The sequence below is a fragment of the Tenebrio molitor genome, chromosome 2 (assembly GCF_963966145.1).
Source record: "Tenebrio molitor chromosome 2, icTenMoli1.1, whole genome shotgun sequence".
NCBI classification, from domain to species: Eukaryota; Metazoa; Arthropoda; class Insecta; order Coleoptera; family Tenebrionidae; genus Tenebrio; species Tenebrio molitor.
Window position 1 is genome coordinate 10,840,431 of NC_091047.1, and position 13,722 is coordinate 10,854,152.

General features: G+C 33.6%; 3 protein-coding genes across 4 annotated transcripts; 1 reads left to right on the forward strand and 2 right to left on the reverse strand.

The window, feature by feature from the left end:
- Window positions 1-59: 59 nt before the first annotated feature.
- Window positions 60-903, reverse strand: TfIIA-S (general transcription factor IIA subunit 2). Its single transcript, XM_069037331.1, has 3 exons — window positions 689-903; window positions 402-636; window positions 60-347 (listed from the first exon to the last, which is right to left on the reverse strand). Exons 1-3 carry the CDS (start codon window positions 758-760, stop codon window positions 316-318), a joined length of 339 nt encoding a protein of 112 aa, XP_068893432.1. The 5' UTR covers window positions 761-903; the 3' UTR covers window positions 60-315.
- A 160-nt stretch (window positions 904-1,063) lies between these two features.
- Window positions 1,064-2,809, forward strand: LOC138122923 (lysM and putative peptidoglycan-binding domain-containing protein 2-like). The gene is made up of 3 exons (XM_069037329.1): window positions 1,064-1,551; window positions 1,606-1,865; window positions 1,974-2,809. Exons 1-3 carry the CDS (start codon window positions 1,387-1,389, stop codon window positions 2,164-2,166), a joined length of 618 nt encoding a protein of 205 aa, XP_068893430.1. The 5' UTR covers window positions 1,064-1,386; the 3' UTR covers window positions 2,167-2,809.
- Window positions 2,810-3,148: 339 nt separating this feature from the next.
- BicD (protein bicaudal D) lies at window positions 3,149-13,667 on the reverse strand. Of its 2 annotated transcripts, XM_069037301.1 has the most exons (6): window positions 10,672-11,368; window positions 9,983-10,621; window positions 8,355-9,696; window positions 7,998-8,225; window positions 7,687-7,941; window positions 3,149-4,692 (listed from the first exon to the last, which is right to left on the reverse strand). In XM_069037301.1, the coding sequence occupies exons 1-6, from the start codon at window positions 11,083-11,085 to the stop codon at window positions 4,442-4,444; spliced, it is 3,129 nt and encodes a 1,042-aa protein (XP_068893402.1). In that variant the 5' UTR covers window positions 11,086-11,368; the 3' UTR covers window positions 3,149-4,441. The 2 variants fall into 2 exon arrangements, with proteins under 2 accessions (XP_068893402.1, XP_068893404.1); XM_069037303.1 differs by lacking the exons at window positions 9,983-10,621; window positions 10,672-11,368 and adding an exon at window positions 13,309-13,667.
- Window positions 13,668-13,722: the final 55 nt, after the last annotated feature.

Consider the following 13,722-nt stretch of genomic DNA (forward strand, 5'->3'; position numbering starts at 1 on the left):
GCATTTTTACCTCTTGCCATATAAGTAACTTCAAATTTTAAAAATATAAAACTTTCAACCTCTTTTAATAAAAACATTTATTTGCTTTTTCATTCTTTACAAAATTATGCACTGAAATTAAGTAATTCAAAACTTTAATTACAGAAGAGTAATATACATGCACACACACACATCCAAACTCACAACATAGACCAAAATTTTGGCCAAGTCCAGTCTTACAATGTGTCTTGAACTCTTGACATACTCATAACTTAAAACATAAAAAAAAATGACATACAATAATGCGATATTTACAGAAAAATATATTCAATAACTCTATTTCTTTGAACTGCCCTCATCCCCAACATCTAAAAAGAAAATTTAAGTTTTGACACTTACATATAACAAATAAACAAACTTACTCTTTCCATCACAGGCTACAATCTTCACTTTATCAACTTTAGTAATCTCTTGTACTTCTCTAAATTCAACGTCGTTAAGCATAAAAGTCCACACGTTGTCACAAAATCGATAAGTATTGAGTTTGCCAGCTTTGAAAGTCAGTCTTGACTTTACTCGAGTCGCTAACGTCATATTAATGGATTTATCAAACAACAATAGCACTTTACATGCCAACTGTGGCGTTATTTGACCATACTAAAAGTTATCACCGTAAAAATACACCTCCGTTCGGTAAAGTTCTATTTACCTGAATCAACTCATCTAAACTTTCCTGTAACGTATGACCTAACGTTGTGTTTCTGTATAACTGATAAGACATCGTTAAGCAACGTTAATCAACGTTGAATATTATAACTATGTACTACTGTTTAATTACCGTTAATACAACATAAATTAGAACTTCTACGCTCGAATAAAATAAAATGACAGGACATTGATAAAATTGTCAGTTTACATCACAAAACAATTCTATGTGTGCCAACCTACGGATAACAAAATAACTGTTCCCTATTGCCAAATGTCCGTTTGAAATTTTATTTACTTACGTAAGAGAACGGGCCTAAATTGTATATGGTTAATTTGTAATCACCCAAACATGCGAGTGATGAAAAAATTATAAATGATGCTTCGATTACCACCTGTGTTTTATTTTTGTAAATCAGAAGTCAATAAGTGGGGCGCATGTGGCAACGTCGCGGCATAAAAAGAAAGTAAACTGTCAATTACCATATGAACAGTTCAGCTCAATGACTGATTCTTTGACGTTTAAGTGTCAATATTCTTTAATTTTTTTATTTCGTAGTAATGACAGAATTTTGAGCGATGTAAGGTTGTGCGATAAGTCCTATATTTGTTATCAATCGCGAGGACGCAAATAAAGCGTGGTAGTAGTGCAGTGTATCATATATTTTCGGTACCTTTCTATTTTTTCTATATTTAAATATAATGGACAGGGCATCGTACGAAAAATTATCAATAAGGGATTCGGCCCGATCCCTCAAAAAATACGGTAGTACCAGTAAACACATAAATAGAAATGAAAATTGTATCAAGCACTATGTTTCAAATACTGACACATTGCAAGGAATCGCATTAAAATACGATGTTACGGTGAGTGGATTTTTATTTTTGGAATTCTAGACGCGACAGTAATTTTTGTTGCAGATAGAGCAGATTAGGCGGATTAATCGCTTATGGGCGTCAGACAGCCTCTTCCTTAAAGAATTTCTGTTAATCCCAGTGCGTGATAATAGTGTACCTCTTAAAAGCAGTGAACCACCTCCAGTAGTTAGTCCAACACAAATTTCATCCCCCATAAGCAATAGTAGTTTTGATGAGGATAATGTTGAAGATTTTTTAGAAAAAATTGATGCCTCCATTGCAAACACAAAAAAGGAAGTCAAGAGGACTCAAAGCTCTAGCGAGTAATTTTTTATTCTTCTACTACACCTCAGCTTCATTGTAAATTCAGTTCATAAAGACTCATTCATACCACTTTTTGTTTCCAAATTAATGGAGTGTTTTATTTATAGTTTTGCATCAAATTCAGAGTATGGAGTAGAAAAAAGAAAAGCTCCAGTTTCCCGTATGAGAAAAACAGTTAATAACAATGGCACCAGTGATCTCTTTTCACCACCTCACGCAGTTGTAGTACAACAAGGGCGAAAAGTGAGGTCTTCATTGCAGCAGCACGAGCAACAACAAGAGGAACTTTTCGAATTGTAGCAAAAGTATCCAGTTTATCTCATCATAAGTGTAAGCATAAAATTTGATTATGTACGTATTTCATACACTGTTTGTTGTTCAACCATCTGAGTTGATTGTTCCTGATTTATGTTAAATTTAATTATCCATTTTCTGAGTTTATTTTCATTAGCAGTTATTTTTTTTTATTTTGTAATAAAACCTATTAACCGCAATTTCCTCGATTTTATTATAAATACTTGATGTGACTAATGAGAAATAGGTACATGTAACACACTGAAATAATAATAGCTTATGTAATTTATGTAAATTGTACATACATAGATCAGTTTTTTGGCACGACTAGTTTGTATTATGTAAATATATCAAAACAATCGGTTTGCAATAAAGACGCATTAGAAAAATTGTCCAAATAATAAAATCTAGAATCTTCCTTCCAAGCGTAAAATGAAATAGACTCTGTTTTTGGAATCATTACTAATATATCATAAATCGGCACAATTTATTTGTTAATTTGTAAACAATTTATTAACCATTTAACTTATAGAAATTATTGTTGATGTTAGGATGTTTGTTTTTATTTAAAATTTTAATTGATGAAAAAATTAAAAGTGAACCATATTTTGTGATTCCTTTATGTTATAAAATAAATATATCTTTTCTACATACGTCTTATTTTTGAGAAACATTTTGTGATGCTAAATTTGGGAAGCTCAAAAATATCTTTTTAACACCACTTACCAGAGTACAATTTTGTTTTGGTCACGGACTCTTCTAATTGCATTTACTTTCAATTTTCAATATCAAATATTGCGCAATACAAATATTTGTCTGAACCTTCTAACCTTCATTTTATCAGAAAAATAATAAGACATGAATGGAGTGATAACAACTTGAGGTTAGTTGTGAAACTTCTCAATGATTGTTGTTTATCAAATCATTTCTCATGACCGGAAGCGTCGAAAGAGCAAATTTGCAAGGATATAAAATAACACCAGTCGTCTTTAGTTAAAGTAATAATTATATTAAAAATATTAGGTACAATTAAGTAACATTAACCACATATAAGCAATGTTAAAATAATTTATAACAATAAATATCAAAAAAAAATCATAACAGGTTAGCTGTTTGACAAAGAAATTAAGTTTATGTTGGTAAGTGTACCAGATAACAAAAATATTTAATCGTTAGAGCATGCACATTTCTTTTTTAAACATTAAGGATTTTTATATTATTGTAAGGGACGGGCATTTCCGTGGTCCATAGGCTCGGAAACAGGACAAATAATCAACAAACGTCATCATCATTATTATTATGGACTCAGAACCAACGGAAAAGACAAATCGTGATATATTCACTATTAAAATTGTGGCAATTTGCCATTATTTCATAATATTATTCTTAACCTACGTCTTAACAATTCTTTTTTTTTAACTATTTTTTAAATCGTAACAATTACACTTTAGTACCACAGTTAGAAAATAAATATTTACTTGATATTCAATTTGACATTGTTACTTTAGACCACAGTATAGTACGCTGCCCTCTTGTGGTAATAACATCAGCATCAGCAAAAATCCTTTCCGACCAGTCTTCGAGACCGGCACTCGTCCAATTCTTGTTGTTAATTTTATATAGTAATTTATTTCACACCACCAAAGAATGACTAACTAACGTATATTGCATGAATCCCTCTCGGGGGTAGTTCGTAGTAGACTAAATAAATTTAACTGAACTCGATTAAAGTCTATACATCACACGAAACATGGGTCACATCTACCAATAAATATATCATTTCGTAATTAAATTCAATTATATAGGCTACTCTATCTCCATAATACTCCACTATCAATCAAGAGATTTACCTTAAAAATGCTACTTTTGCAACGGAATCTACAAACTAAGAGTGAAATTACGAGAAAATGTTTTTGGCAGCTGATTGGCCACTTTACGAAAATATAAATTAGTACCAGCCACTTTAAACAAAGTAGTGAAGACGAAACTATTCTTTTGGTTAAAAAACGATCTCCACTAACGACAGTATAAAAAGTTGTCGAAAATATAAAATTTACCAAACGAACGGATAACACAAACAGATAGTTAAATGCACTATTTGCCTCACATTTCGTTACATAATAAAATACTTTTTAGGGGAAGTGTCCGATGACAGTTCACCCATTTTTTTTTTCTTTTCTTACGTTAATGCCAATGAAATACAAAGTTAGTGACATAAACTTTAGAGTTTGAAGAATGTGGTGATAAATGCAATCGCGTAGACCACAGGTTTTGACCTGCGCTAGAACATGTCCCTGTTTGAACGCCCGGGACGTTGAAAACTGCGATTGTTGGGCTTACGTGCGTTCCTTATCTCCCTGTCTACCTCGAGTTCTTCCAGTCTTTGAGTTAATCCCAATTTCTGCTGTACGGCCAATCTCAGAAGTTGATTCAACGTTTTCTTTTCTTCTTCGGCGGCCGTAAGCTGTTGCTGCAGCTCGTCGACTTGAGTGACGTATTCTTCACAACGTGCCGCAAACATCGCACGCAAACCTGTAACAAATTGTACGAATAACTAAGAGTGTTTTTTCATATTTTTACGGAGTATTTTTGAAATACACGCACCAAAAAAAAACGGTAATTGGTCATAAATCAACAAAATTCTAATAAGACTTCGTTTACGAAATAAAATTAACTGTAAGTAAATCTTATCAAAATTTGCTGTACGCTACTGAGTTAAAGGTAATCCTGGTTGTTTAACAACAATTATCATAGGAATTTTGATGTCAGTTGTCACTCTATTCAGTGGTGTGAAAACTGCGTGGATAGGAGTTCATTTCCTGTTATCAGTTTTGATAATTCTTAAGATCCCCTAAAGAGCTAACAATATTTTGTACATGAATTTCGACAACACCCTGTGTACAATTAAAGTTGTCTTGCTAATGCACGAAGAAATATTTCCAAACGAACAAGAGAAGGAAATGATTTATTTATTTAACCTAGTTGTCGTGCACGCCAAAATAGCGACACGAAATGACCGGAGAACATCGTAGGAGCGGAACACCTGCCTGCAACAGGACGACAACGAAAGGGCGCTATGGAATTACGCCGGGCAGTATCGTAGTTAGGAGGAGTCCAAGTTAAGAATAGGCGAAGTTAGTCTATCAGTAGCGTATCTGACATGTACGCGTGCATACATTTTTCCATCATCAATTTTAAACTAACAACCCCTGCAACATTACGTACGCCACTGGTTGTACACAATGATTACACCCCCACGCACATCTTTAATAAATACAACTCTATTAATCGTCATTTCTCTTTGCGTGTTTAATTTTCGATGTTCCCTGTCGTTCTACGTTCACTTTGCTCTCCCCCTCTCGACGATCTGGCGATAACAGACATACTAAATAAAAATTAAACACTTATTCTGTTTGTATTTTGAAAAGGAATTTTCTTGTTAATCTTGTTAATGTTAATCAAGCAGCGTTAAAGAAATTGAAAAACAATGTTTGGATTGTAACATGTGCATATCGAAATATGTACGTGCACTTATTTAAACCAGTAACAAAACTCACAAACGGAATTCATTATCTAAATGTTACTTTTACATTTCTACTCCGACTTTAAAATTTAAGCCGTGGAAACATCGGACCAAAATAAAAATAGTAAAGCGAATTTTGCTGTTTCTGTAGTATTATTTTTGGAATTTAGAGAACGGTTCGAGATTTATGGTTCATTTAAACGCTTTATAATAAGATATATAAGACCGAAAAGGAAATATAAGGTCAAACTGTGACTCCTAAATGTCAACATCGTTGAAGTGGATCTCCAATAAGTCCAGTGTTTCCACATTCTCATTTGTTTTGACAAATTTCGAGCCGAGTCGTCAGTAATAATGCCCCACAGACATGATATCCGGTCACTTCTTTCCGAAACGGATAGGTTGCGCTATTTTCTTTTTTTTTAACACCACTTCTCGATTTGACAAAAAAGTTATGTCCTTCGCCAGTTTGATTTTTGTGCTCGAGTTACGAATACGTGAAACGTCATAAAAGTGCCCTACAAGGTTATCTTCTAATAATTTTTTTTCGTTTCCATTTTTGCAACGCTTTATCTAAAATCTAAATAGTATATTATTATACGAGTTTTATGAGACGCTTGATTGTAACACGAGATGGTCGGGGCACGACGAACGCACTGAAGAGTGTCACAGTGCGTCTTATAAAACGAGTGTAATACTATTATTGTATTTTTGGTTATTTATCCCAAAACAAGGTTATATTATCGCTGCAAGCCCTTTTCAACACTAATAGATTTTGTTAATTTTTCTCACTGGATTTATACGAAAATATTTAAAAACATTCTATTTCGTTTAAAAAAAAAACGAACTATACCGGGTGTTATGGAAGTCCACATAATAAATTTAACCACCAACAGGACTCCCTAAAATAAACGTTTTTTATTTATCATTTTTTCCGCAAATTCTTCAAAACAGAATGAAAATTAAATATACTTTGAACCTAAAAATTCACACCCGTTCATGTGTTTACACATCCATTGTAACGAAGCATGAAAAACAAATTACTCGATTAAAATAGTCGGATGAAAAACAGTAAACACTGTTACAGAACAGTTTTATCACACAAAAACATTTTCACCCACTCTTTCGTTTCAATTGAGCGAAGTGTCGAATTAGGTGTTACAAAAATGTAAACAAAAATATTCCATTAAAAAAATTGAACACATTGTATATAGAAATGTTTATTTGAAAGAGTTTAAATTTATTACGTGGACTTCCTTAACACCCTGAACACTTGTATTTAATCTTTTAAAATGATTTATTTTTTTTTCATATTTTTAATGTATTAATAATTGTGAGAACCCGTTTATCTGGCGTTACAGAATTAATTAATTGCAAGTATGTTTTAATTTGATAAATGGAACTTGACAAATAACGTATTCTAAACATTACTATGTAGTACGTACATAGATAAGAAATTCGTCCGTCGTTGAGTAATAAGCTTTATTTATTGTTGCTGATATGGTTTTGAATTTATGATACTGTTATAAATCAAAAATATTTGCAATGAAAAAAATTATTGCAAATTGTATTTATAATCCAATTGTTTTTTTCTTAAAGAAGTCTTCATTAAAGTGGAGACTTGTAAGTTAATTTAATAGAGATTACGACTAAAATTTGGGACTAAAACTTCAACGAATCAATTTAAGATTATTTGGTACTGCGTCTCGACTTTTAAATCCCAGTTGCGAGTGTTGCGACGAACATTCTAGACTATAACAAAGATACCGAATATTTCGGCTTAAAACGTCACTTGAGATATTATATAAAACTGACAATTGTCCTTTTTATCCACAATAAAATTTAATTCCTAATTTTAATCTCGTGGGACAAAAGCGAAAAATATTTTTGAAGTCGCTGTCGTTGCACTTAGTAAAATGTGATTGTTACTAATTTCACTATGGCCGTGCCGATTTCCTGCTTTCGCGATTCTATCTTCAACACATAAAATTACCAAAACTTACTCGAGAATGTTGCCGCATCTTCTTTGAGGAGTCGCAGCTCGTTTCTGAGTTTCATCATCGTTTCGGATACAATTGTCTTCTCATTTTCGTACTTGGCCTTAAGGTTCGTCAACGCCACTTCGGCAGTATTTTTATTGGATTTGAGGACGGTTCTGAGAGTGGCGATCTGTTCCCGTTTAGTTGAGAGCAAGCTCTTCAATCTTATGACCTGCTCTTGTAATTCGGCGATTTCTTCGCTGTTTTCATCCTTGCTGGCTGTTAATAAAATACGTTCGTTAAAAAATTATTTGCGACGTCACGAACGAACTTACATTCGTACAGTCCGTTTGATTTTTCTCTCTTTATCTTCGATAATTCTATGGTATTTTCGATAGCATTTCTGAGATGTTTAATTTGGTCCACTATGGTGCACACGTTTCTAGCCAAGACGGCTGCATCGTTCAACACTTCGAGGTCGTGCAGAGGAATGTCGCTCTTGAGGCGACTTCGCAGCAATTCGATCTTAGACATTTCACCGATAGGGGGTGCTGTTTCCGTCACTGAAAGGAAAACAATAACAATTAATAATAATAATCATAACGAAACCGCTCTGTCAACCAATAAATATAATTAAAACAAAAACACATGTATTTTTGATAAAAGTTAATAAAAAATGAACCACTACTTACTAGGTGTCATGCCTTCCTTTTCGTGGTCCAAAACCACCCTCGTTGGTGTTTGTCCGTTGACGGTACACACGTGATGATACAACTGGGCCAACTCTTCGGTAACAGTTTGCAAATTATTCTGAGTTTCATCCAATGACGTTCCAGCTTCACTGGCAAATTCTCTTAATAATTTCAAGTCGCATTCCAAGTCCATACTTCTTTGTTCCGTATCGGACAATTTATTTTTCAAATTCGTTATTTCTGTCCTCAACTGTAATGTTGCGTCCGAGACGTTTGTCAACTTCTCCAAGTCTCTGATGTCCTGTTTAAGTTGCTCGATTTCCTTGCAAGACATTTTAAACCACTGCTGATATTGATTTAAGATTTTTCCAGCTTCTTGTGCTGGTTTGGATACATTCTTATCAACGTTCTGTGATAAATGCTGCAAGGAGTCGACGTGAGCTGCCAGTTGTGTCAGTCTTGCGATGAAAACTTGTAATTCGCCTTGGCTCTTCTCGACCATGGCTTGATTATCTCTCAGGTTTTGAGTTAAAGTTAATTTTTCCTTTTCCAGCTGCTCCAGTTGTTTTTCCAATTTCCTGAGTTCGTTCAGGTGGACTTCTGAGAACAAGTCGACTTGTTTATCATCTGGTGAGGCCAATTCTGACGCGTTGTTTCCTCCTAGACTTGCTTCGATCCTCTTCAATCCTGGAATATCGTCTTCACCGTCACTGCCTAAAGTTGGCTCGTCGGTCATTCCCCGGATGCTGTAAGCTAGATTGTTGATGTTGTAGAATGATTCCCTGTTGATGTGCTGGTCCAGTTCCTTCTTCAGAGCGTACTTGGCTTCCCGTTCGGATTGCAAAGATTCCAAAGCTTCTTCCATGTGCTTTTCCGCGATCTTTTTCAAATTTGTCAGTTCCTCAACTTGAAGATTCAACAATTCCATTTCTTCGTGCAGCCTCCTGATTTCATGCTTCAAACTTTCAAATTCTACTTGCGAACTTTTCAGGGCAGAAACTTGTTTCTGTAAAGCGATATTTTCCTCTTCTAATTCGGCATAGTCATTTATTAATCGATTTTCCCTAAATTTAATTTCACGAAGCTCAGTTCGCAGCTTTTTACACTCCATACTCCTGTCTTCTCGATCTTTTCCCATATCAGTGTTCTCCTGAAGCATCCGATCTCTTTCTGTGGTGACTCTGTCGAGTTCATGACGGAGTTGCTTAACTTCATTTTCGAGGTCGATTATTTGAGAGTTGAGTGATGTTTCCCTTGCTGCCGATTCAGACAATAAAGACTCTTCAGTTTCTATTCCTGTTTTGGTTGTTACTTTATGACTAGAATGAAATTTAGCCAAAGCCTGTAACAAACAATGACAACTAATTTTTTTTTTTTTCATTAACCTCTTACATCAACTAATTTTCTTATACACTAATAAAACTAAAACCAAGTATCTATCTAATTAGCGTCAATTTTGGTTGTAATTTTTTTTCTATAACTGTTTCAAAAAACTAATATTTACGCACAATTATCTATGCGTGAAGAGGGTCTTTTTTTACATGTTTTTTTACACACATTTTTCACTTGTTTGTCTAACACCATAATAAAAAATAAATAGTACAGTTTGAACAATAATTGTTGCCTACATTTATACCAGAAGAAGTGGATGATGTAGTGAACATGGATGATGGTTCAACTTTAAGTTCACTATTTTTCTCTGCAGAACTAGACGCCGTTGGTTGACAAGTCAAGTTTTTGCCAGATTCATCATTAAATTCGTTGTGGACTTTTTCACTGGATTCACAATCAGACATTTTGTTGGTGAAGCTGTCTTCACTATAACCCTCTGCCACCGAGATGGATTTCCATCCTCCATGGCGCTTAAACCATGTAATATTACTACCGCTATCCGCCAGAAGCGTTGCAGAAGTTCTTCGAAAGCTATGACCAGTGTACTTTTTTGGATCATTTTTTCCAAGAAACTGCGCTATTTTGCTAGGTATCTGTCCTATTGCATTGATACCGAGGTTTTGTTTAAAACATCTGCCTTTACAGTATCTCAAAAAAAGGCGATCACTCAAAGCGTTGGACGGTCGCAGAGCTCTGTACTTTCGGTATAGATTAATGTAACTCTCGTGAGTTACGACAAATGTTCGATTTGTGTGAGTTTTTGTATCAGGTATATTAATGATTAATATTTTACCGGTATCTTCTATATCGTGAATTGTCATTTTTGTCAATTCCTCTCGTCGACAAGCGCCCGATATTCCCACTATTAACACAGTCTAAAAAATACAATTATGATTCAGTGTTATTCAAAAAATTGCAGGTTTACCTTCATTAACAGATAATCCCGATTATTAGCTTTTGCTATAAAGTTACTGATGTCGTCTATGGTAAAAATTGCTGATTTTTTTGATCTAATTCCAACGGCTTTGTTTTTCAGATAACGCAGCAATCTTGGAAACTGTTTCAAGTCAACGTTTTCTTTTACGTTCAAAGTAGCTTTCAGCATTGAAAACGTAGACCACAACGTAGACGATTTGACACTTCTTGATTTTTCTTCAAAGTACGCTAACATAACATTTTCTGTGATCATCTTTACGTTTTTTTCACTACACCACTTCCGAAATAATGCATATGTTTTTCCATAAATTTCTTCGGATTTTACCGATAACAAAGTGTTTATTGCTGCATTTGCAACTTCCGAAACTTCCGGTTTTTCATCCTCGCTTGAACTGCTGCTCATAGTTGTATATTTTTCACTTTCTTACTCCGTTTAACAAATAAAGTTTGTTTGTCCGCGTCTCGGTGTATTAAAATCTTTCCATGCTCAAAAAACACTCACTTCACGCACTTAATATAAAAATAACTTTTTCTATAATTGCTTTCAAGAACAAAATTTTAAAATTTAAATTTGTAGCAAACAAAGTATCAACGCAGTGACTATGCTGCGGCCATGTTGCATGTTGCTAGTTGCTAGGGAACTAATAAAAATGAGTGCGTGACGTGAAAAAGAGAAAATCTAAAGTGTGTGAAATCGCATTTCACGCACCGCTGTGTACGGTTTCTATAGTTTCAATCTTAACGGCATAAAAACAGTTATTTTTATATGTATTACGTGCGTGAAGTGAGTGTTTTTTGTGCATGAAAATCTCTTACGCCGAGACGCAGGTCGAGGCCACTAAAGCCTTTGAATGCACAAAAATATTTTTTCTATAATTAGGTACTTTCAAGAACATTTTATAATTCAAATTTGTGTAGCAAATAAAGTATCAACGACGCAGTTATGTATTGTTTCTATAGTTTCAATCTCATTAACGGTGTAAAAAAAAATATGTAAACAAATAACTCACTTCACGCACAGTTATCGTGAATGACAATTTTTTGAAGCAACTACACTGACCGGCACAAAAAACGACTCACTTTAAATTTTATTAATATAATTAAGTAATTCATTGTCTTAGAAACATTTTTTGATATCATGTTGTATTGATAAGTGTTATTTAACTTATTCTTTGCCAAAGAATATCCGACAAACAAAACATTAAACACAGCAAATAAAATTTTAATTAAAAAAAAAAATAAAAGTAATTTTTCAGAAAAAAATTTATGTTATGAAAAATGGACAAAATTTGAACAGCATTTTGAATTAGTATCTCGTATTGTCACATTAAATCTTTTAACACGTAAATCAACCGACAAAAACACAACGTGGAACTAACGCAAATTTTCTAATAATTTATTTAAACAAAACAATTCGGTTGCCATGGTGACCACAGCACTCCCGATCATTGAAAATATCCCAATTTAACTATAATAAAGAAAAATAAGCACAAATATAATTTCAAGATCATTTATTAAAGATATCATAATGAGTCGTTTTTTGTGCCGGTGAGTGTATATACCGGGTCATTATAAATCATTGTCCCATCGTAGGTGGCTGTGCGCTATGCTTAGGTGCGCCGCTACGCCCACTAGTTGTTACAAACATTATTTTTTCTATAATTGATTCAAAAAATTGAAATTCACGCATAGTTATCTGTGCATGAAGTGGGTCATTTTCTTACGTGTCTTTTTTTTTACATTGTTAGTAAGATCGAAACCATAGAAACCATACAAAACAGTCTGTGAAATGCAATTTCACGCATACGACTATTTCTGTTTTTCATTTCACGCACTGTTTTTTATTAGTTACCTAGCAACATGGTCACTGCATTGAAACTTCAGAGTTCCTTCAAAAATTTGAATTTTTAATTTCAATTTTTTGAATCAATTATAGAAAAAATATTGTTTATATTTCGTGCGCGAAGATGTTTTTGTGCATTCAAAGGCTTATACTGCCTCGACCTTCGTCTCGGCGTAAAAGACCTTTTCATGCACAAAAAACACTCTCTTCGCGCACTTAATATAAAAATAACTATTATAATGACCCTGTAGAAAAAAATCATATGAAAAAATGACCCACTTCACACATAGATAACTGTGCGTAAATATCTACTTTTTGAAGCAATATGTATGATTCTGTCATGAAACATGCAAGATTTATGACGCTTTTGTTATTATAACGTTACAGTTAACGAATTGCGATTAGGTGAACCAAAACTAATGACATAAATTTAAATAAATAATGATGAAGGTACCTGCTGAACGTCATCAAATAAACAGTTGCATAACTTGTATTTGCGAACATTTTTATACAGCAATCAACAAACCATGATATAATTCTATCATAATGGCCTCATTTAAATAATTAATTTGGTCTCAACAGAATTAACACATAGGATAATCAATAACTTTGTCTGTGCTCTTGTTTAATTTCCTTAATTAAAATTCCAAATAGAAACGTTTTAAACCCCTAGTCACTATATTTATTAAATTAAATTATTGATTAAATATTGGGGTGATTATTTCAAGTTGGCCTAAGTACAGCAAACATGAAGCAACACCCGAAATTATGGATAAAACTCACCTCTTGTGTGACTTTCAACTCATGCTTGGTATTTTCGTAAGCAACTTCTAAATCCTCGCATCTTCTTTGCAAGTCTGTCTTTTCCTCCAAAAGTACAAGGCCGTATTGTGCAGATTGTACTTTTTCACTACTAGCCTGGTCAAGTTCCCTTGAAAGTCGTTCAATTTCGTTTTTCAGTAACTCAATTTCACCCTCGTCAGTTGAAGCCATTTTCGATATATAATCAAATTAGGAGATAATTAATAATATATTAAATTAAATACTATAAATATCACTGCATCTTTACAATAAATATTTTTGTTCAAACCATGTCAACTGTCAAAACAACACGTCATTTCTCAAAACGTCAAAATTTCAGGAATCACGGCGACTTTCGTACTGTTACGTTGCATCTCTGCCGCGCGAAAACTAGAT